General features: G+C 37.2%; 3 protein-coding genes across 3 annotated transcripts; 1 reads left to right on the forward strand and 2 right to left on the reverse strand.

Annotated features, from left to right (window-relative positions):
- Window positions 1-1,310: 1,310 nt before the first annotated feature.
- Window positions 1,311-8,587, reverse strand: LOC114757257 (protein FAM135B-like). Its single transcript, XM_028946251.1, has 15 exons — window positions 8,269-8,587; window positions 8,023-8,150; window positions 7,864-7,949; window positions 7,493-7,647; window positions 7,103-7,167; window positions 6,813-6,999; window positions 5,361-5,600; window positions 5,120-5,253; window positions 4,518-4,707; window positions 4,348-4,407; window positions 4,012-4,260; window positions 3,231-3,489; window positions 2,949-3,154; window positions 2,202-2,252; window positions 1,311-1,843 (listed from the first exon to the last, which is right to left on the reverse strand). The coding sequence occupies exons 2-15, from the start codon at window positions 8,091-8,093 to the stop codon at window positions 1,553-1,555; spliced, it is 2,244 nt and encodes a 747-aa protein (XP_028802084.1). The 5' UTR covers window positions 8,094-8,150; window positions 8,269-8,587; the 3' UTR covers window positions 1,311-1,552.
- Window positions 8,588-15,775: 7,188 nt separating this feature from the next.
- LOC114757322 (L10-interacting MYB domain-containing protein-like) lies at window positions 15,776-16,811 on the reverse strand. Its single transcript, XM_028946328.1, has 2 exons — window positions 16,497-16,811; window positions 15,776-16,414 (listed from the first exon to the last, which is right to left on the reverse strand). The coding sequence occupies exons 1-2, from the start codon at window positions 16,809-16,811 to the stop codon at window positions 15,776-15,778; spliced, it is 954 nt and encodes a 317-aa protein (XP_028802161.1).
- A 2,187-nt stretch (window positions 16,812-18,998) lies between these two features.
- On the forward strand, window positions 18,999-23,593 carry LOC114757348 (amino acid permease 6). Its single transcript, XM_028946368.1, has 7 exons — window positions 18,999-19,301; window positions 19,398-19,631; window positions 19,778-19,871; window positions 19,986-20,203; window positions 20,348-20,490; window positions 22,566-22,793; window positions 22,908-23,593. Exons 1-7 carry the CDS (start codon window positions 19,187-19,189, stop codon window positions 23,331-23,333), a joined length of 1,458 nt encoding a protein of 485 aa, XP_028802201.1. The 5' UTR covers window positions 18,999-19,186; the 3' UTR covers window positions 23,334-23,593.
- Window positions 23,594-23,633: the final 40 nt, after the last annotated feature.

Genomic DNA, 23,633 nt, shown 5'->3' on the forward strand with positions numbered 1-23,633 from the left:
TACGCTCATTGGCGGTATTAGTTTCCTTCCTTACCTCACAGTGCATAAACTTGTGTAGTGTTTTGTTAACGTACAAGTGAAATATCAATCTGTGAAACTCTAAATGCAACATTGGCTGGGTTTTAGAGGGGCACTGATTAACAACCTGACCGTTGTCCTAGGAGGTATCCTGGTCAGGCGTAGAGGGCTGTGTGTGTGATCTTCAACTTGGTGGAGTTTTCTTTTGGAAGATTCACGAGTTTGATGCCACGCACTCTAAACGTACATTTGTGTTTTAGTATATTGGGGAGGACGTGAAGTTTAGAAAGGCCTTTTGAGGACCTTGGTATTTTGGAAAACGATGTACGCTAGAGTTGGGGCTGACTCTGCTGACTGCCGAGGAAGAGGATAGTGATGGAGATGAATATCGTGGAACAGTAACATGCAATTTAGGACGTCTTTTTTTTTTTTTTTTTTTTTTTTTTTCCTTTTTTTCTTTTTAAGTTCCTCTTCCTTTTGGATTGATGTCATTTTTTGTTATTGGTGTTCCTTATGGGAAAAAATGTGCAGCCTCCGGCACCAAGTTAATGATCTAGCTGGCTCTTGAGCCCTAAGTTTGGTTACGTTTACGGGGAATGGTAGATTCCTTCCCTTTGTTGAGTTTCAGAAACTAAAATCATTCCACGCTACTCAGATAAATCAGTGATCAGTGATTGAATCAAAAGCATTGCTCAATCTTATTACTTAAATCATATTCAATTGTCATTAGCAAACGTTCAGACCACAATAGCATAAGATCCCACAGCCTTTGGACGAGATTGTTCTATTCTATATCTCAGAAATGTCTCAGTTTTCATTATCGGGATTCAGTGATGGTTGGCGGCTGAGAAACGTTTTCTGCAATACGCCCATGTGCGATGTAGGGCCAGCTACCGATAGTTGTAAATGCAGCTCCAATAGGAGTTGAATCTAATGAAGTGGGGAAGGTTCGTTAGTTAGCTAGTTCCATCACATACAAGTTAAAATTAGTGTGGCTGCTAAACCACCACACAAGTGAAAATCGTAGACAAGATCCTATGATACTGTTCACCCAGTATGACAAACGACGCCACGGCGTAGGATTGCACAAGCAATAAACCTTTTACCATTTGAGTTTAATCCAGCCCCTCGATAATAACAGAAGTTTCGTTTAATGAAAGAAAAGGCAGAGAAATCGACTACCATATGCGTCACAGCGAGGAATATGGGGAGAAAGTCATGTCATTATGGATGGAAAAACTAATGTAGTCCTGTTCGTTTGAGGAGAAGGGGGAGAGAGGGAGAGGAAAATGAAGCGACAGAAAGAGGGAAACAATTACTGACTTCCAGTTGTGTAACCTAACATGATAATATCAGTTGGTTCCTCGGAACACGTCCTAAAAAAATATGTATACAATTTGACAGAAATTTCCAAGTGGGAGAAAGAATACAGATTAGACGTAGTGCACTGCAAACTGATGCATTTGTTTTAAGCCCCTGACATCAATTTGAGATCACCCCTGAATATTGAAGAGAGGGCAAAGTGGAGAAATTGTTAGCGAAAAAACTGTGGGAAAGACCACATAATGAACCTGGCATAAATGTCAGACTCGAGAAATTCAATATGAGCAGCCCTGCCAATGAAGGAGTCAAAATTCTTCCCCAAGGCAGTCGTATCAAAATTGACATCACAACGCATAAACACTCGATGATGCAAGGGATTGGCACGGATTTGGTCCAACAAATTGTTCAACATCTCTAGGAACGCTCTTCCCCTCTTTGAAGTGTCATGTGAAGCTGCCTGACACGATTCAATCCTAGCAGAGTGGTACGGCACATAACCGTCCTGAACAATGCATCACCAGCGACGAAAGAACCCCCACAAAATGAATTTGAAGTAAGGCTTCCAATACTGAAATGTTAACTTAATTTTAAATGACAGAAATGAGTAGTTTTGAGTTGAGAAGCCTATTTCGGTGCTATCTGTGATTACAAGGATGAAGAACACGCAACTTGTAAAGTTTACAATTTTATGTCGATGTAAGAGTGTGATTCACATGCCCTGATAAGTAACGGCATCCATGAAGTAAGTTACGATCTCACTCTTAAGCCCATTCTCCCAATCATGATCTTAATATATGATAATCCAGCAGAATAAAGACATTTCCAACGATAATTTGAATAATCCCGACATAAGAAAATACCTGAGGGGAAGAAACCAATATAATATGCTTGAAATGGTACAAGGTCTTCTTCTGTAAAAAGGAAAAAAGGTGGGAAAAGAACTGCATTAGAAACTAAAGCGAAGTGACTGCATACACATTCTGCATCGGCACCGTGACAAAAGACCGTCCCATATTCACATTTGAAATGACTTTATTAAGTATCTTAGTAAATTTTGAAATCAAACTTATCTAAATTTTATATCACAAAAAAAATCCTCGTCCTTATTTTTTATGGATTCAAATCCACACATTAATTTCGAGCTAGACAAAATTATACTTCAGAAGTAAAAAATGCAAAATATAGGGCCCTTTTGTTTAAACTTTTTTAAATGAAAAAAAATCGTTTTTAAACAAAATGTTTTAAGGTGTTTGTTTAAGATTTTGAAATTGATTAGAATAAGAAATCAGATTTTTTAATTGTTTTTGAAATGTGTGTCAGAACTTTGCAGAGAATCAATTAGTGGGTCAAAACTAAGTTAAGATCTATTTTCTCTAAAATCTAAATGATTATTTTGAAAGAAAAAAAAACACTTTCAAATAAAAAGTGTTTGTTTAATCCTTCTTTTTCAGTCACCTTAAAATATTAGTGCATTTACAATGACCCGCGTGATATAATATAATAATGAATAACTCATTCTTCACAGAAACTTGGCATGCAAGGTCAGACATGATAAATTCTCATGCCTATGTCATCTGATCCTTAATCTCTGTAAAGACCTTCCATACCTTACACAAGTTATAGAGGAACGTCTTTTGGATATCCGGATCATCTGTGAAAGTGAGCTGATGAATGCACCGTATCTCTGCTAGTCTCTTCAAAAGCCACAATCCCGAATTAAATGTGGAGCTTGAATTATAAAGATATCCGAGGTGTGGACCAGATAAAGAAAGATACGTATGTAGGTATCCTAGATATGGCTCCATGCTGTTATCTGCAAACATAAGGAATAAAACTGGCGACAAGAATTCGATCTTGAACACAGCATCACATATAAATCTATGACCTACCTGCTATTGCTGTTCTTATAATGAGATTACCGATAGAATGCCCAACAAAACTTATTCTAATATCTCCCAAGTGACCAGATCTAGATGCTTTGTCCATCCTCCTTTTAAGAAAAGAAATAACTTCCTGAGCTAGCCTTTGCCCCATTTCTCTCAAGTCTCCAGAAGTTTTGTCTTCATTAGCCTCGGACATCAGAAATTCTATGTTGGGATCTATCAAAAGCCATTGATTTCGGACAAGCTGTAGATCCAGATGATGCCCCTATAATGTTACAAGCTTTCGCATTTTAATACTGCAACTTTTATTTACCAATATTGACCACATAAACAATTCTAAACAATAGTTTATTCATTTCATAGTTGTTATTTTCACTTGAAAGTTCACACTTCTTCTGAAAGAGCCAATCATTGTCATGAACAGCTGTGCTTATTTTATAAAACTTCCAGGTCCTCTGCAAATCTGTTAGATTTAAGGTATGCGTAAAAATGTTCACATCAGAATGATAAAGTTAATATTGTCAACATATACTTTCACTATATATTTCTCAATATTAGGTTCGCTTCTAAGCTTTCACCGAGTTTGATCTCAAATATTATCAAGCAGGGACCCTTGGGTCACTTAGCTTTGTTCATATTTGAAAATCCTGCTCATCAACGTGAATTCGTAATAAAGTAATAGACTTAAATTACTCCGACCTCTCTGAAACAAGTGGATAGGACTAACAATCTCAAGTCATACATGAAAAGCTAGACAATTTTTTGCACAATTGATGGCACGACTTGCCTGAAACCCATGTACGAAGACAACAATCTTCAGTGTAAAAGCATTAACTTTTGATACCAATTGGTCGTCTACAGTAGCAGAGTTGTGCTGTGTTTGTAGGCTATGTGATTCCATAAGCTCAACATGTTTCATGTATGAAGTATCACTGATCGTGCGCCGTGGTGCATTCATCACACGTTCAACAACAACAATGGGCATATGTGAAGGATCTCCAAATATATGCATGTCTTGAATTGACCGATTGTTGATCTGCAGGGAAGAATTAACAAATCAACAACCCATATGTCAATGAAAATCAGGATATCAGTAGTCAAAATATATCAGGTGATAACTTACCCTCATTTGTGTGATGCTCCTTCGATGAAGTTCTGCACGTGTTGCTGCAGTCTGAGGAGGCTGCCAAAAACACAGGCAAAATTAAGGATTTCACCCTGTTTTACCTTAAGCCTCCCCTCCTCCCTTCCTTCCCATGAAGGGTAAAGATATCAGAAACTATAGGTGCTTACCTCATTAGATATCTTTAGTGAACTGGAAAATCTTCTATGCTTAGGTTTGTTGGAAGAACCATGACTCTCACATTTTATGTAGTGATGCGGCATCTCTACCTTAGAGTGTAGCATCCATATTGACCACTCAGCTTTCCGATCCTCAGCCCAGACATCACGTAAAAAGTCTAGAACTTTTGTTTTGTTTTCCCTAGGAACAAGTTAAAAAACAACCAATTGAGCAAGCCAATATCGTGTCTCACTATAAATGCTCTAGCAAATGCATGTCAGCATGGGGATGGATGGATGCTGTTATTCAAAGCATTCCTATGGAAACATCTTTTGAAACCAGCCACTGAAAAGACGCGTATTGCTGGGGATTTGGCTACCCTCGGAAAGAAGAAACTGTTCCAGTAATAACTAGATGAGAATTCTAAATGAAGTAGCATATGCTTGCTCATTAAATGGTATAAGAAAGAAACAGACCTAGAAGGAAAAATATATACTTTTATCTCAAATTTAGTTAAAAGATGAAGCTCAAAAAGCTAAAATACAAATCAGATTCAGATGTCAAATTTAGAGAACCACAAGTCTTGCCAAAATCGTAATGATAAAGAGTGAACCTATGAAACTTTAAAAATTTGTTCCATAAGTACAGCATTTGATCTCCCAGAGAATTAAAACAGTCCGACAGTTCACTCTTTGATAAGGAACAAAGTTCTTCAGCATTCTGAAAAGCCAGAGCACCATTAAGTCCCTGTACAAGAAGAGCAGAAATGACAAATAAACATGAAACCATAAATATGATGTACATGTCCAAAAAAAAAAAGACAAGCAATACTCCGCAAAAAGAAATGTAAGGACCTCAAGACCATTTTGTGGCTTGCCTTGTACTGAAACGCCAACATTGGTAGTAACCCGACTTGCTTGCAGAACAGAATTTATTAACTTCACATTACTCCCTTTTGACACAAACTCTGAAATATCAATTGTTTGAACAATTGCTTTACTAAACTTTAACAGTTCTTCAAGCAATATATCATGAGCAGTTACTAATGCTTTAGTGCGCATGGCATCTTTCATATCTACAACACCACCCAATTCCTGTTCAGTGAGACGAACCATTCTGTTAATGCATGAAGAATGACTAAAATTTATATCAAGATGGAAAAGAATCGACAGTGGCATTGCCCCTAATCCTAGAATATAGTATTAAAACAACATGGAATCAATGATCAAAGCATTTTGAATAAATTCACCCCAGTTTTCAATGCCAGTAACATACTTTCAATAGTGTGTGGGAGTCTGTCTTCTCAAAATTAATCTTTGTTGGCGCAAGACATCATACAACAACAAATGCATAAGACTATCCATAATCCAGACCTTGTAAGTAGCATTTACCATAAGTTCCTTTCATCCTCATCGTCAGATTGTTCTTCCATCTCTGTTGTTGGCCTAATTTTTCCTCTGCTGCTATTCTTTTAAAAGCTAGTCTAGTTATGTTATGCAAAAGCAAATACTTAAGACTGTATCCAGTATCCAGACGTAGCAAGTAGTATTCACTAAAAGTTCCTCCCATCACTTTCCCGCACTGCTCCCTTTCATAAAGCTAGTCTATATGAAATATCATTATTACAGTAAACTATAACATAATCGGTCAGTTGAAAATCAAAATATGGTTGAGATGTTTTGATCTTCAGGTTAAAAAGGTTCATACAGCACTCAAGGTATAACTTGGAAAGAAAGAAGTATAAATTACAAAACTGCAATCCATATGCAATGCAAAAGCACATGCATGTACGGAGGTGCACTTGTGAAGACATAAACTTTTCGTTTCTTGAAAGGTGATTGCATTGACAGTGATAGCATAAAGGTTGGAAATTATACTTGGGAGCAGCAAGTATCATAGTAGAAACCTAGTAAGGGCAATAAAATGGTCAAGGCAAAAACATCAAATCAAGCAATAAAAAAGAGAGCTTTCAATAGCTATTTTGATCAAAGCCACCTCAGTTAACAATGGTCTCCAAAATGAGATATCCCATGTTTATAACATACTCGATTCAACATGCCATAACTTTGATCAAGCTTCAGTGCAGCCAAAATTGCTGAATTGGTTCAAGAGAAACAAGTGACCATATGTAAATCAAACATACAAAAGAAGACAACCGCAATCAAATCTGCTCTAAAAGGGATTTTTTTTTTTTGGGGGGGGGGGGGGCACTTGCTCTAAAAGGGAATTGAATGGAAATAACGATGGTGAATTCAAAGTCAAGCTGATTTACACAAAAATTTAGAACATGAGACAAACCTGGGTACCTTCAATGCAGAATGGTAAGAAGTGGCTTTCAGTATACTGACGTGCACGCTTACATCAACGAGCACATAATGCAAAGCATCAAAATAGACAGGACAGTATGAGTGCAATCCTGAAAGGGATTTAGGGGGAAGTCGAAATTCATGGACAGCACAAGAGGATGCATCCAGAAAAGCTTGTGAGTCAGAACTGTAGATTTTGGACCCCAATCAGTGAACAATTTCAACAAAGAGGAAAAGCTTGCTTTGGTTAATACTATTTGGCCAATTAATATGTTTGTTTTAGCACTTACACATTCCGAACTGTGGGAGCATACATAAGCTCAAATTTCATAATAACAGCAGTTGTAGGCAAGCCCTGTGATTAAGAGACAATCGAGTTCAATATTACAAGAATATTGAATTTTAAAGAAAGGAGTGCCAAAAATAATGGCAAGGTGCTCTCTAATTTTTCAAGATTTAGTTATCTTGATTCTGCATTATTTTCCAGTTGTTTTCTTGTCTACACCTGCATGTAAATGATTGTAAGCCTATTACAGAAAACATAGATACCGTCCTTGTTGATAATATGGACTAAAGGGTCTTCCTAACAGGTTGCGGGGTATCCACATGCAACAGTCATCTCACAAGGCTTCTTTTCCTGTTTATACTTCAAGAAAGAGTAGAAAACGAGAGATCCCTACCTCAAATGCATCAAGTAAAAATCTGAATGTTATCATCATGCATAAATGAATGTCCTGCCTAGCATATTTTATCCGAAAGGGCTGCGTTGAGAAACTGTTGTCTGTATCATCAATCCTCCATGCACCATATATACTGCTAGAACCCATATCGGGGGCTGCAGAACACGAAATTGATACTTTGCCTCAGAGAGAGAATGTCTCAGTCATAGATGCAAGTATTCTATGCCACCTTGTTAGGTATTATACATATTTCACTCTTGAAAGGAAAAGATGATTGTTTCGTAACCTTACTCTTGTAGAAATATAAAACAAACAAGATAATGATGCAGAAAAAGGATGAGCAAAATAGATTATAAACAGAACAATGTTACCCTCATATTGAACAACTCTTGCTGGAGTTCCAAAAGAGACACATTCGGTATTCTCCCATCTCATAGTAATCTTGATTTGATACCATCTACAAAAAGCATAGTATATCAGGTTATCAACTAATAGAGTTAAATAGAAGATAAATAGAAGTGGAAACATACCCCTGCTGAAAAAGGTCAAGATTGTGAAACCTATCAATATAGATGGCAATCTCCTGCACAATATTCAACATACCCACAGGCCTGACTCTGAATGTGGGATCACATCAGGCAACTTCAGCAGCTAGCTCCTGTATTTCAGACCAACAAACCGTCCAACTTGCCATATGCATGCATATACTATAATAAGCAGGACATGCATCTATCTTTATTAAGTTAATAGTAATTGCAACAACTACAAGTTCCCACCTTGATCTTTCGTGTAACCCGAATCCTCAAGCAAATTAACAATCCATTGCGTGAAACCTGGCTGCAATATTCATTCTTGGATCCTTCTTTTGACTTTAAGAACTGCAAGTAAGGATCACAGAATAATTAGAATTCATAAATGTGAATGAGAAGAAGGCTTGACAGAAAGCATTTAACAACCTTTTCTTTTGTAATAAGTAACTGTGGGGAAAAGAAAACAGACTAGTATGCGTGGAAACAGAACTGGAAAATTCGTAGTTAATTGCTTGATTCATTTGTTTTATTTTTATTCTTGAGAAGTCTACATTATTTTTTAAAATATATATAGTATTTTTCAATTTTATAGACAAAACTATCCTTTTAATTGAATTTTATTTCATAATTTTTAAAGGTGAGTTTGGAAATATATAATGAATAATAGTGAAGTATAGCTTATTTGGTTTTCCTCAGTAAGTTACTTTCTTATTTCTTAATTGTTAGTGAAGTAGTCACAAACAAGTGCAATTCGTTTATATGCAGGTAGGAGGCGGAGAATTTGTTATGATAAGGACGAAGATTGAAAGACATGAATACTGCATAATTTTTGAGAGGTCAAACATGGATAACAGTTATAATTCATATAATACTAAAAAAACTGCCCCCATCAGTCGCTCCTCCGTCCGCTCCGGTATAACGGGTAACTTGTACATGCAATTGGAACTTCAAGAGGTTTTAATTTACAGTAGACCAACAAGAACTTTGAGATTATCCCGTTAAGCCTGAAAATAGAAAGACGAGCTTGCCATTTGAAGGAGAGAATTTTTTTAACGACTATCACGGTTGCTAAGAAGATGAAATGAAGGCAATGAACCACTTTTCGCCCCCTACGGCATGAGAAAAACGATAAGCAGTTCTCACAGGTGGAGGCCAGATCTAATTGATTCCAAATTCTAATAACAAATAATGGAAACCGAAGAGTGGCCAAAAAAGAAAAAGAACGCAACAGGAAAGAAAATGATACGAAGGAGGGAAATAATAAAAAATGAGAGAAGATTAACCCATAAAAAAGGCGATGATAAATGGGAAGGAGCATCCATTGATTCTGCCAGGGGTGGTGCTTCTGTGAAGGATGAGTGATCGCTCGGACAAGCAGATGGAGAGGAAACGGAAATGCAGGCGGAGAGAAGGGGACAGGGGCCCACAGGGTGATTGGCAGTGTTGGGATCTTAACGACAAAGCGCGCCAACGTGCAAAGTTGTCATAATTTCTGGGCTCTATGTTGTTTCATTTTACAACCACTCGCGGATTAATCCTCCATAGAATTCCCCCTTGAATATCCATATCCATGTTGGACTTCAGCATACTTCCTATTTGATTGAATTTTGATCCCTAATTTAGAAGTTTTGAGATTCTTTTCTTTATATTCATGGCCAGAATTTATAGTTAATCCCTTTGCTTGACGATGACCAAAGAAAGCAAAACTGCTTTCTTGATTTCCCCGGCAAAACTTCAAATAGTCACCAATTCTTATATTAAAAAATTTTAACAAATTATTAATCTCTTAACACTATTTTATCTTCAATGAAAATCATGGTCAATGAATATTCATAGCAGTGTGGGAATATATATACTGCCTCGGTACTTAATATACGAATTTATTTTATTTTTATTTTAGTTATAAATATAAAACCCTAATCTATTTTGTTTTTCATATTTATATATTTTTTTCTAAGGTAGTTCTTCTAATAATGATAATTCTAGCCAATACACTTAATTAGCAAGGATATTTTAGGAAAGACAACACCTATTTATTACAAATAACTAATTTAATTTTTTTCTTAATCTCCTCAAATTAGTCAACTAGCTCTTATAATTAGGATTAGAAGTAGTATATATATATAGTCTCGGTAAAAAAAAACAAAAAGCAAAAACGACAAAAAAAAACGATGAATAAGGATCACGTATGGTTTGGTTTAAGTGTTTTCGACCAAGCGGGTAAAAAATTGAACAATAATTATGTACCAATCAGCAAAGATTACATGGGCCGAATTTATGGGCCTATTGGCCCATTTGGGTAAGTAAGGCCCACTGACTTCATGATTACTAAGCCCCACAAGAAGCCCGATGCTTAGGTGACACGTCAATTTCGGATGTATAGGGATAAGGGCATATAACTCCGGATGAACAAGTGTCATGGCATTAGTGAGGCCTCCATGGGATACATGATTCCCAAGTTATGGCCCGTTATTAAAAGGAATATTAAATTTTAAAATAGAAAAACGGGATGCTAAATGAAAGATACCCCTCACACACACACACACACACACAAAAGGCAGCGAGGAAAAAGAGCATAAACCAAATAATGTTCGTTGCCTGCTTTATGCTTTTTTGAGGAGATTCGAGGAAGCAATACATAGTGAGGACTGTATATGGTATTTTTGTGGTGGCATTAAGGAGGATGCCAATTATAATTTATGACCAGAAAAGAAAACGCAGAAGCTGCCAGCCTCATGTCCTATAAATTCACTTCCCCACAAATTGTGACTGCGACTGCTTTGAAAAGTGGTCCTGTTACTTTTGAACCCATTCACAATTATTTTCTAGAACTCTTTTAAAGTAAAATCCAAATAATAATTTTGTCTCCTCTATAATTTGTCTCTTGGATTTTGGAGTTCCCAGTCCTTCCCGGAGAAGGTATTCTTATTGGTCTATTGGACACCTGATTCCTCCCCCTTCAAGTCACTGTCTTGCCATTAAGCAGATAAACTCAGCGGACCCTGAGGATATGTTTGGCGGTGCAAAAGAAAAGAAAATAATATCATAGAAAATTATATTGTTTTCCTCATCTACATGATATGATAATAATCTCGTGCCATTTAAAATTTTATTCCATAGATATACACTCTTGCATGTCGGTGGTTTTAATTAAGATTGTGGGACTTAAGTCAGTAGGTCCCTTATGATTAATTCTTAAATAAATGTGTTTTTAATCAAAAATTGTATGATTTAATTTTGAACAACAGAATCATATACACCTCTGTGAAAAAATTCTTAAAAGGCACATGCGGCTTCAATTTCGATTTATCATCATTGACTTGTAGGTTTGATTCAGTCAACATGGGGTTGACTCTCTTTGCTAATTATGAGCATTTTGTGATTTAATTTCTCTGCCTACTTTTTCCATTTTGGACGCCTTAATTTCGCACGTCTTTGTACATTGGAGTTGGCACTAGACGGTATAGTATTCCTTCCATCCTATTATAAGAGCTCTTTTGGAACCTCTTTAGTTGTATGATGTATCATACTTTTTTTATAAAGCATTAATTACAGCTGAGAAGCAAGTTTTTATTGATTGATATTAAGGGCAAAAATGAAAAGGTAGCCTGCTTTTACCTCATACTAAATGAATTTTTTTTTTTTGCTGGCTTACTAATTAAAAAATAATTACTTTTGGTTGGTATTTAACGCAAGTTCCTCATATCCATTATATCAATTTTTTCAATCTTATATGGCCACCACGTGTCTTTTTTATTTTATGGGTAAAATGTTATTAAATATTAATAATTTAAAAATAGGACACAGTAAATAACTTGACATAATCGATATAATGGACTTGAAACGACGGAGAAGTATAAAAATATGAACTAACAGCCTGTAGGCACGGTATTATGTTTTTTATAGTTAATTCAATTGAGAAAAATGGAATGGCTCCTTCTCTTGAATTACTTTCACAGGAGAAAACTTACTGTCTTGGGGTAGTTCTGAGGTCATTAATCAAACGTCCTCAATAAGTATGCACGGAAAAGCAAAAGCATTGATACCTGACCCACACAGGTTGGGGTTTATATAATAGTGGAACACTATTAAACTGCTGAGAATATTTTCTGCAATAAAACCAGTATTTCAGATAAGCCCGAATATTGGACATAATTGAACGAGGCAAGACCTCCAATATTGTCCAGTCATTTTAATATAGAAAATGTATCAAACTGACAGACAGAACATCAATAGCTAACCCCCTCTTAGCTAACATCAATAGCTAATTGAACGAGGCAAGACCTCCAATATTGTCCAGTCATTTTAATATAGAAAATGTATCAAACTGACAGACAGAACATCAATAGCTAACCCCCTCTTATGCTGATCCATCTGCCCATCCACACACATACAAATATAAATAGTCGCCGCGCAAACCTTACCATATTCCCATCATGCCACCACTCATATGTGTTGGAATCTTTTTTTGGTGGATTTTTCCATCATCACTGATCTTGTACAGTTCAATTATATGGGCCCTTGTACGGTTTGATATTCTGACAGGAAGATTTTGATCTCTTGAACATTCAAGAACTCCAAACCAGAAAAAGAAAATAATAGTGTTGATGTAATAATTTTACATTTATATTGTTTACCAAAACTTTGTAAAGGAGTTGCAAATCACATATCAAATGTTGATTTTGATTAGAATGGCTAGTCTTTCGCAATTTGTCAGTACTCATATAAAACCTGCTTTGTATAACTACCTTAGTTTAAGGAATTACCAGTAATCATATTGATAAAGCTGCGCCATAAAATTCACCTAACGCAGTGCATGCAAACGATGGCATATTCATATTAGTTTAGAAATTTATATGGTAGTCAAAACTTGGAAGTACAATGCTGGACGAGTGTTGTTGGCCACGATTGTCCTTTAAGAAGAATGCTTTGGCTTTACTTGGAACCTTGCAAGTACATATGTCGTCGAAAGAAGATTGGACAAACTAAAACTGGTGTTTCCCTCTTGCTGATGAATCATAAAACAGCTACTTTTTTGGATAACAAACAGAAACCTGATCGTAGGTTTCAAAGATATATATATATATATATATATATATATATCTTACATTTTTGCTGGTTTATCTTGTTGGCAGAGTCACAGTAATTAAAATCGACAGAAAAAAGTTGGCCATGACCTGGTGCATGTGGCTCCAGAAGGATGGAGAGGACAACAAAGAAAAGGTTCAAAATGGCTGTTCAATGATGTTAAGTGACAAAATGCCAACAAATATCAGCAATCTGGCCAATTCATGAACTTGTGCTTTCTAGCTAGTTCTAGCTGATCGCACTCAGGTGTGTACACTGTAGAACACAGTGAAATCATGGCCCAGTTCCGCTATTATATCATTACTCAATAATAAGAGTTATAGCTCTGATCTCTATCTTTTAACTACTGCACAATCCAGAAACGTGGAACTAGTTCAAGGTAACAAAAAGGAACTAAGGGTGTGTTTGGATTGGCGGTGGAGAAGTAGCTTTTTTTTCAATCTGACTTTTCCAGAAGTCAGATTGAGTAAAAGTCAGATTGGGTAATGTGATTTATGTTTGGATTGGGTTTCAGAAAAAAGTCAGTTTGAGAAGCTGAAACTTGTTTGGATGATAAATGTAAAAGTAAGTTTGAATGTAAAATGACGTAAAAGGACATGAATTCTATTAAATAGCACATATCTAATATTAGATATTTAATTATTAAAAGTGAAGAAGTAAGGAAAATAAAAATTATGGGGCGTAAAGAAATTTAATTTAGTATTATAAAAAAATTATATATATAATGTGACTATTTGTCATAAATAAAGTAATGAAAATAAAATTATTAAAAATAAGGAAATTTAATTTATTGTTATAAAGAAATTATATATATAATGTGACCATTTTAAAAGAAGTATTGGAAAAAAATTTATTAAAAAGAAAAAAAAATTAAGTTATTACTAGAAGGAAATTGAAAAATAATAAAAAACTTAATTAAATATATGTAATGGATAAATATGTAAATTAGAGGTCATACATACGTAGCATTTTTAAACTAAATACATCAAATAACTAATTGGATGCCATGCTCAATACAATTTGGTCTCTGATTGTGTCACGCACATGATTCATTTGTCTTGATCTAGGTAAATTTGAAGAGGATGTCTCACCAGCTTCATCATGATTGTCTTCGTCAATTGTACCTTCAGATTGAGCTTCTATGAAATCTTTATCAGTTTCAGAATTTCTTCGGAGGAAATTATGTATAGCCATTGTAGCACAAACTACTTGGACTTGAGTTTTATACTTGTAACTTGGCATCTTCTCTAAGATGCGAAACTTATTCTTCCACACCCCAAAAGTCCTTTCTATAGTGCACCTCAAACTTGAATGGTAGTAATTGAAGACTTCGTTATAATTTTCAAATCCCGGTTGTCGCCTGAAGTCTGGAAGGTGATAGCGCTCACATCTGTACGGACCAAGATATCCTGGTGGAGTTGGATAGCCAGCATCGACCAAATAATACTTCCCTAATAAATCATGAAATTATGTTGACATTGTGAAATTAATGAAAATATCAAATGAATTTGATATAATTAAAATTGAAGTTACTGAAAATATACCTGGAGGTGGATGAGGGAAATCCAAGGCTGGAGTTGAGACAGCAGTGTTAAACACACGAGCATCATGTGCAGTACCTTCCCATCCCGCTAACACAAAAGTGAAGCACATGTCCCAATCACATACAGCCATAACATTCTGTGTCGGATATCCCTTTCTCCCGATATATTTGTCTTGCTTCGAAAGACTCACCACACATCGTACATGAGTGCCATCAATTGCTCCTATTGCATCATTGAAATATGGCGAATATCGTTTATCGTTTTTTATTTTTGGGTGAGTTACAGAAAACGTAGGATCGAGTGGTTTGATATATTCCCTGGAAAGACTAAGGCAAGCCTGTAATACTCTATGAAAATGCCTGCTTACAGTTTCTCCTGAATGTTGAAACCTTTCTTGAATCATCCTATTACATTGTCCATGACCAACCGTGTTCAAAAACATACCAACAATTTCTTCCACTCCCAGATACTTGGAATTTTTTAAACCATGTTCGACCAGTTTAGAGCATAATCGCATGAACATTTCTTTTTCCATTCGAAACATGTCATAACACCGAATTTCATGATCTCGCAAAATTTCTTGCACCCATAAATTACCTGTTTGCTGACTAGTTCTTCGTGGCTCTTTGCACACATAAGGCATCACATATTGACTCACCAATACAGCTACCTCTTCATATTGTGTTATCTCTTCATCTAAAAGGGAAATCAATTGAGACTGTTCATCTTCCTCTGACTCCTCTTCAGACTGTTCATCTTCCTCCATCCAGTCAAACGTAAATTGATTGTTCCAATTTGCCATAGATAATGTCACCTGTGAGTGTGGTTAAATTCAACTGTAAGAATTTTTTTAAACGACAAATAAATATTTTTACGTATGTGCAAATAAATATTTCTTTCTGTTAAACATGCAAAGACATAAAAATTAGTCCAAAACTTTTCATACTGGGCAATTACCATTATAAATAACACATGTAACTTAAAAACATTTAAAACATTCATAGTCAGTTAACAAGTTACATAATTTCATAGTTCCACAAACATTAACTGAAAAACATATAATAACAACTCTGGTCCGAGTTAGACAAAATAAAATCATAACATGCGTCCTAAAATATAGTTCAAGCAGGCGGGGGTTTCAGCCATGATGGTGGATTGTATGCCATATCCTGTAGCCATGCAACCAAGTATTCTGGCTGTCCTTTTAGTGAAACAACCATTTCCCGAACACTCTTGTGCAACAGAAGTCTTAAGCACCGGTTCCGGAAATCAGAGTCACTTGTAATTTCCTCAAGGCAGAGCACTTCGGCCGTAACCTCAGAAATTGATACCTCTTTTATTTTCTTAAGAGTTGCAGCTCTATCCTTAGATGCAGTAGCTATTTCACTAACTGAATCCGCTATTTGTCTTGAGGCTGGAAGTTTTTGCTTTGTTTGCCTGCTAGACCCTTCACCTCTCTTCCTCTTCCCATGGCTTCCTGAACCACTAGGTGCAGTATTTGCTGTTAAGTTTACGCCTGCCATCTCATCCGTAACTCCTATACTAGCACCTCCAAGATCTTCTTCGCTATCCCCCGATCCTTCAAGGAGATCTGTATTAACTCTATACACATTCTCTTCATCATCCTCTTGTATCTGAGGTTGGGTTAAAGACGGTGCCAACATATCCTCTCCAGATGCTATCACACCCTTGAATATCGTGTTTAATTCATGAGCAAACTTTAACCCCTGGTACCTAAACTTTTCATACTGGGGATTCTCCTGCAAGAATACAATCAACAAAAATAAAAAGCCTATAACAAGTAATAACACAGTTCATAACTCAAGATCAACAATTATATACCAGTTTTTTCTTCTCCCACCACTCATTTGTTGCCACCACTGTATTGTTTATAGGGTCCCAACCTACACCAGTTTCTTTGTTCAAATCAACCCATGTCCTCCACTCCTTCCTCAAGCTATCAAGCCTATTTTTCAATTGCTTCCTCTCATATGATTTTCCTGTTTTTGCATTGAATGCAGAATGAATGTTGTTCCACCCAGTCTTTGAAAAAGATGTTCCTTGACGATTTTTCCGGTAGATTTGCTCCATGCATTCTTTAAGTAACACCTCTGTGGTGCTTGTATCCCATGTTGCCTTACCTTTATCTTTGTTCATAATTCTATTGAAAAATGTCAATCAAGAATGCAAAAGGGAGTTACAGTGAACCAGAGCACTTTTCTTCCAACAATGCAGAAATATTATACAAATTCAACAATCTTAAATTAGAGGCACTTTACAAACAACTTCCCGAGAGGCAGACACCTAAAAATATCAGATATTTATGTTTCAAAATTCTTTTTATGTTTCTCTTGTAAATAAATATGAGAGGAAATATCTAATATATATAATATTTATGAATTATAACCTTCACATTTTCGGACTAAAAATAAGCGCCACATTAATTGAAACACTGATCTTCACATTTTCAAACTAAAAAAACGCCAACTTTTCGGAGCTTGTCACAAATATTTAACAGGAAAGGGGTACTCAGAACTACAAATCATCATCAGAAGAATCAAAGACCAGCGGTTCTGCCTCCTACGATACTACCAGGTCATACTACCATCAGTTTTTCCTACTACACTACTACCATTCGACAGCCAGGCCACATTAATTGCAAGAGCATCAGATCAAGAGCAAGAACATCAGATCAACACTTTTAAAATTAATAACGCTATGGGTCCGACTTATCTACCAATGGCAGCCAACAACATGAATCGAACACCAGCAGATCTAGGACCAAAAACATGTATCTCTTACCAGCTGAACGAACGAGACTTGTGGATTAGGAGCAACACGGTCGGCGGCGGATCAAACGGACGGACTACCCTGCAACCGAAGAGAGGAAGAAATGATCAAACGAACAACCCAGCAGTGTTTCTTCGGAGCTGAACGAACGGCCACAGTCCAAAAGAACCAGAACAGAGGAGACGGTGGAACACGGCGGAGACACGGCGGGAGACGGCGGTGACAACGGACGGCGACCCTGGAATGCAACCGAACAGAGGGAGAAGAGCGACAACCGAACGATCTATGGAGGATCTGAACGAACGGCCACAAGCCACCCACTCCCACACAAGAACCGGAGATGACACGGCAGGAGGCGGTGGCGACAATGGACGGCGACGCTGGCTTCAACCGGGCAGAGGAAGAGGAAGAATGACCGAACGAGCTGGAAGAACTGACCGAACGACCGAACGACCGAACGACCCACTCCCACACAAGAACCGGAACTGATGAGACGGCGGAGACACGACGGTAGACGGCGAATGCACGGCGGGGATATGGCAGAAGACGACGAGCTCCCTTTTTCAGCTTCAGATCGGGTTTGAAAATCAGAGTGCCGAGTGCGTGTGTGGGGTATTTTCTTTTAGCTAATAAACATGCAGAGGGTAGGTAGGTAAAAATATTTAACATGCTACCAACGGTTTCTCAAACGCACCGGCCTCCAAAAAAAGCTCCACAGATCAACTTCTCCATAAGTCCATTTGAGCCTCCAGAAGTCAGATTGGGCCACTGTGAATCCAAACACCTCAAAACGCAGCCACATCAGAAGCCCGATGGAAACGCACGTTTGGGCCCCCAAACGTGATGCCAAACGGGCCCTAAGATCTCCGGCTTATATACGGTAAACGGTCAAAGCTTCTTCTTCTTCTTCTTCTTCTTCTTCTTTTGCCCCCGGAAAAGAGTATCAGAAAATGAGGAAGATTTTTTCTTGTGATTTTATTACCATCCCACTGAATTGCATGGGTGCTTAGTGGGCCATGATTTTTTGCCATGACATCTCATTTACCTAAAAGAAAAAGGTAAAAAAAATTCATTGTACCAGGACAAATAATAATAGGCGAGGAAAACTAGGATTTGAAGCTTGTTGTGGGATATTAAAAATATAATGAAGTAATAGAGAGCAGAAAAGAAGAGGGGAATAATTGAGCAGCATGAGAGAGAGGCCATGCATGGTGGCCTAGTCAGAGGGATTTCAAGAACCCATAATCAGTGGCTACTATAGTATTATAAGGAAGGTGTCAAAACGGATGGACCAAAACCTAAAATCTTGCGTGGGGACACTTTGGTTCCCCAACCACACCAGAATCTGCCACCTTCAATGGTTCATAGTGCTTCCAAAAATTCCACCCCTTCAACTCACCTATCATCTTAAACCTCCCAACTCTCCCATTAATTCTTACTTTTTCTATTTTCTCTATTATTTTTTCTCAGCTCTCAGTGCCTTTCTCTAAAGCACCTCCTTCCATCGCTTTTCCTGCAAATTCCTCAACCTGTAGTCGATTTAAATGTTCCACTTCTCCCTTTGACTTCCATCGCCTCCCCTCTCTATTTAACCCACTATCGTTTTTCGTTCACGCACTATCACACTCCTTGCCTTGGCTTCTCTCTTCTTGACATATATATACGCGTGTGTCCGCCAGACACTTCCATTATAGTTGAGCTAGCAAAACCAAACACATAAACTCTCTTTCTCTTAATTAGACATGGCTAGCAATCATCACCATCAGTTTCAGAAGAATGGCATGTATATAGAAACTCCAGAAGCGTTTGGCGATGGAGGCAAGAACTTCGATGACGACGGACGAGTCAAAAGAACCGGTAGTTTTGCTGGAAAAATAAGAATATACGTATTATTCAATTATGCCAGTATTTGAGCAGAATTGTCTCACTTAAATTTTGAATTTGTTTGTGAAGGGACGTGGGTGACTGCGAGTGCCCACATCATAACGGCGGTGATAGGCTCCGGTGTGCTATCACTAGCTTGGGCAATAGCTCAAATGGGATGGGTGGCTGGGCCTGCCGTCCTCTTTGCCTTCTCTTTCATCACCTACTTTACTTCCACTCTTCTCGCTGATTGTTACCGTTCACCTGACCCCGTCCACGGCAAAAGAAACTACACTTATTCCATGGTTGTCAGATCCGTCCTAGGTACTTTAATTTATGTCTAACATGGTTTCTTGAGTTCCAAGACAGGCATATATCCTGTATATCTCTTCACAGAAGGGAGGCTATCTCAACTTGTACTTGTAGTCACATTTATGGGATTCTAACAAAACTTGCTATTCTTTCTACAGGAGGTAGGAAATTTCAGCTGTGCGGATTAGCTCAGTACGTTAATCTTATAGGCGTGACCATCGGCTACACCATAACTGCGTCAATTAGCATGGTGTAAGAATTCTCGCATAAAGTTTAACTTTAGTAGTATATAGTATTAAGTGACCGTATAAGTAAATTAACATATATTCGCTTTCTCTCTCTGATGTGTGATAATTAACAAAACAGGGCCGTGAAAAGGTCGAATTGTTTTCACAAACACGGGCATCATGAGAAATGTTATATATCAAACAACCCATTTATGATCATGTTTGCGTGCATCCAAATCTCGCTTAGCCAAATACCAAACTTTCACAAGCTCTGGTGGCTCTCCATCGTCGCAGCCGTTATGTCTTTTGCTTATTCTACCATTGGCCTCGGACTCTCCATAGCTAAAGTCTCATCAGGTTAGTGACTGAACAGTGAAATCTCCCCAACTTTTTTGGTTTTTATTCTTTTTATTTTTTCCGTATACTGGAATCCCTAAAAGGTGGTAAATGGTCCTTCGGGCAGAAGTCTAATCTTTATTTGATCCTTATATGCTATGAAAGGTGGGGAACACGTACGGACATCCTTAACAGGAGTGCAAGTTGGAGTGGACGTGACGGGATCGGAGAAGGTTTGGAGGACGTTCCAAGCCATCGGAGACATTGCCTTCGCTTATGCTTTTTCTAATGTTCTTATCGAAATCCAGGCAAGTTCACGTTTCTTCTTACCATCGTCGTCGTAGCATTATTGTTATCTGCTAGTTAATATACTCTTCTAGTCCTTAATATAAAATCTATTTAACTAATTTGATTAGACTGACAAAGTTAGGTAAGTTAATTAATTATAAGAAATGTGACATGTTTTTCCTAAAACACCATAATCATCTTTCTTAATACCCAATCTTCTTCTTATACTTAATTATGGTTGAAAGAGTATCCATAGGGATACTTTAAAGAAAATTAATAAATGTGATAAATGGGTTTTATATTTAGAATTAAAACCAACTCAATAATTAGGTTCTATATTTAGGACTGGAGGAGTACCACTTTGCCTAGGGTGGCCATGCATGCATGTAACATCATCTCTATTATTTGCGTGATCGAGTAGGTAGCAGATACAGAACAATTAAGTACATTACTTAGGGTTATACATACATACTGAGGTAAGAAGTCATTAATTATATATAATTCATTCGTGAATAAAGGAAGGAATCTCTTTGCTTTACGATAATATAATAATATCACTGGCACATGATCATTCGTATAAGTGCGTGTGAATTGGTGTAATTTATATAAAAACTTGCTTAATAAGTATTATGTATTTATATGTAAGTGAAATTATATATCTGTATATATAATCGATCGACATGATTCTGATACAATAAATTTAATGAAACTAATTATAAATTATTTTTTAATGATATATTAGCCATACCCACACTTTATTATTGCCTGAAATTCAGCTGTGATGACTCATAACTGGGGGTTTACTATAAGTGGCTTTAATTAATACTCAACACCTGTTATATTGGTATTGAGTTAGGTATGGCGCATTTCGTCTCGATATAATATGGTCTATGTGGTTTCTTTAAGATCATGATTGAGAGCTAATCCATATTAAACATGAGGGACTACTACTTGTAGTGAGTGGCCAAGTCGCCGACTGGAATTGATACACAGTGGGCCTCTGATTATTGCCAATGAACCAAATACTGTAGATTTGCTGCTTCCTGAGCACTGTCATGAAAACGACTGAGAAGACGTGGAGCTTTGCATAAATCGCCCACTAAAATGGTTATTGCCATTCAAAAGAAGTGGCTCTGATTGATGGTTTAATCACTGGAACTGACCATTTATATATATATATATATATATATATATCGAATTAATTCCCCTGCAAACTGGAAAGATATTGTTTAGAAATCTGGTGATCTTTTTTCTTTTTTACTAGCTTATTTTTCCTCCGCATCAGGATGGGTTGAGTTGGTGCTTATCAGAAAGTTTAGATGTTCTTAGTCTTGTTTTATTCTACTTTTCATCAGAAAGTGGAGGGATAAAAAATTACAGATTAAACCTTTGCATCTAGTCCATGGTCTATGCTAGAAAAGATGCTAAAAGAATCTATTTCCATCAGTCACACACAGTCCACACACAATGATGTTGCCATACACCCACTTAGCTATAGCTGCTTAAGATTCTCTGCATATATACAAATGGACCATCAAATCGATGGACCACTATCTTTCCAATGCTACTTTTTATGACAAATAATATAGTTTTGTTTTACAAAACAGTAGAATCCTACCTAATCTCACTCAGTTCCCCAAACACCTCTGTCCATCATTCTTTTGGCTTCATCTCAATCATCTGCCATGACCAACTTCTCTCCGGTATACTGTTCCCTTACTTGTAGGTAATATAATGCAGCCGGTAAATGCAAAATAAATTCAAGTTTGCGAAACACGGACACGAAACTGTCTGATGAAATGGATACAGGTATATAGTGTTCTGTACTACTGTGTCAAAGATAATACTTAAACTATAAGCACAACCATAAAGACCGGAACTTAATTATTGTTTCAAGCTCATCCACACGGGAGAAACCCACAAAAAACACTAAAATTGTAAAATATAGGTTAAAGCATGCAGTTGCGCCATATCATCATGTGCAACGCATTTAAGCAGTGGCTTTAATTAGAATAATTAATGGCATGTGAAGAGTTATGTAGCTTAGCTTTCAAGCCTAATTATAACGGGGGACCATTTGATTTGACTGCACCAGGATACACTGAAACAAAGCCCCCCAGAGAACAAAATGATGAAGAGAGCAAGTTCGATCGGCATCTTCACCACAACCATATTCTACGTGCTATGTGGCTGCATAGGTTACGCAGCATTTGGAAATGACGCGCCTGGAAATTTCCTCACTGGCTTCGGCTTCTACGAGCCCTTCTGGCTCATTGACTTCGCCAACGTCTGCATCGCCATCCACTTGATCGGAGCATACCAGGTCCACCAAGATCCCCAACATTTAATATATATATATATATATGTATATAATTAATTACAAGCAGCGTTACAATAGATTATATTATATTGACCAAACTTGTTGATGAACATGCAGGTATTCTGCCAGCCCATATTTGGGTTCGTGGAGAACTGGAGCAAGGAAAGATGGAGCGAGAGCAAATTCATAAACCACGAGCATGCTTTGAACATTCCTGTGTGCGGGACGTATAACTTGAACTGGTTCAGATTGGTGTGGAGGAGTGCTTATGTGGTGGTGACGGCAGTGATAGCGATGATATTCCCATTCTTCAATGACTTCTTGGGACTCATTGGTTCGCTCTCGTTCTGGCCATTAACGGTTTACTTCCCCGTTGAGATGTACATTAAGCAGTCGAACATGCGAAGATTCTCCTTCACGTGGACATGGCTCAAGATACTAAGCTGGGCCTGTTTGATCGTTTCCATTATCTCTGCCGCCGGCTCCATCCAAGGCCTAGCTCAAGATCTCAAGAAGTACCAGCCCTTCAAACCTCAACAATGATCATATATATGCATGCATATATATGCTCAAATTCAGATTCAAGTGCTATATATATATATATATATAAATATGTTTGCATGTTTGTTTATAGCTTTCTGTTCTGTCAGTTCTTAATTATAATAATAAATAGCTGGGTATATATAGTCCGGCGGGGATAATTTAATGTTATTAAATGTTCCTATGAATGTAACACCTAGCTGCAGCATATATTCAAGTAAGAAATTTCTTAGATGCTTTGAAAGCAAATGAAGCAATATATAGTAACTGCTATGTCTCCAGCATACTCATCACTGCAACTAT

This window comes from Neltuma alba, unplaced genomic scaffold (assembly GCF_004799145.2).
Source record: "Neltuma alba isolate B1F8T4 unplaced genomic scaffold, ASM479914v2 tig00010592_pilon, whole genome shotgun sequence".
NCBI lineage: Eukaryota > Viridiplantae > Streptophyta > Magnoliopsida > Fabales > Fabaceae > Neltuma > Neltuma alba.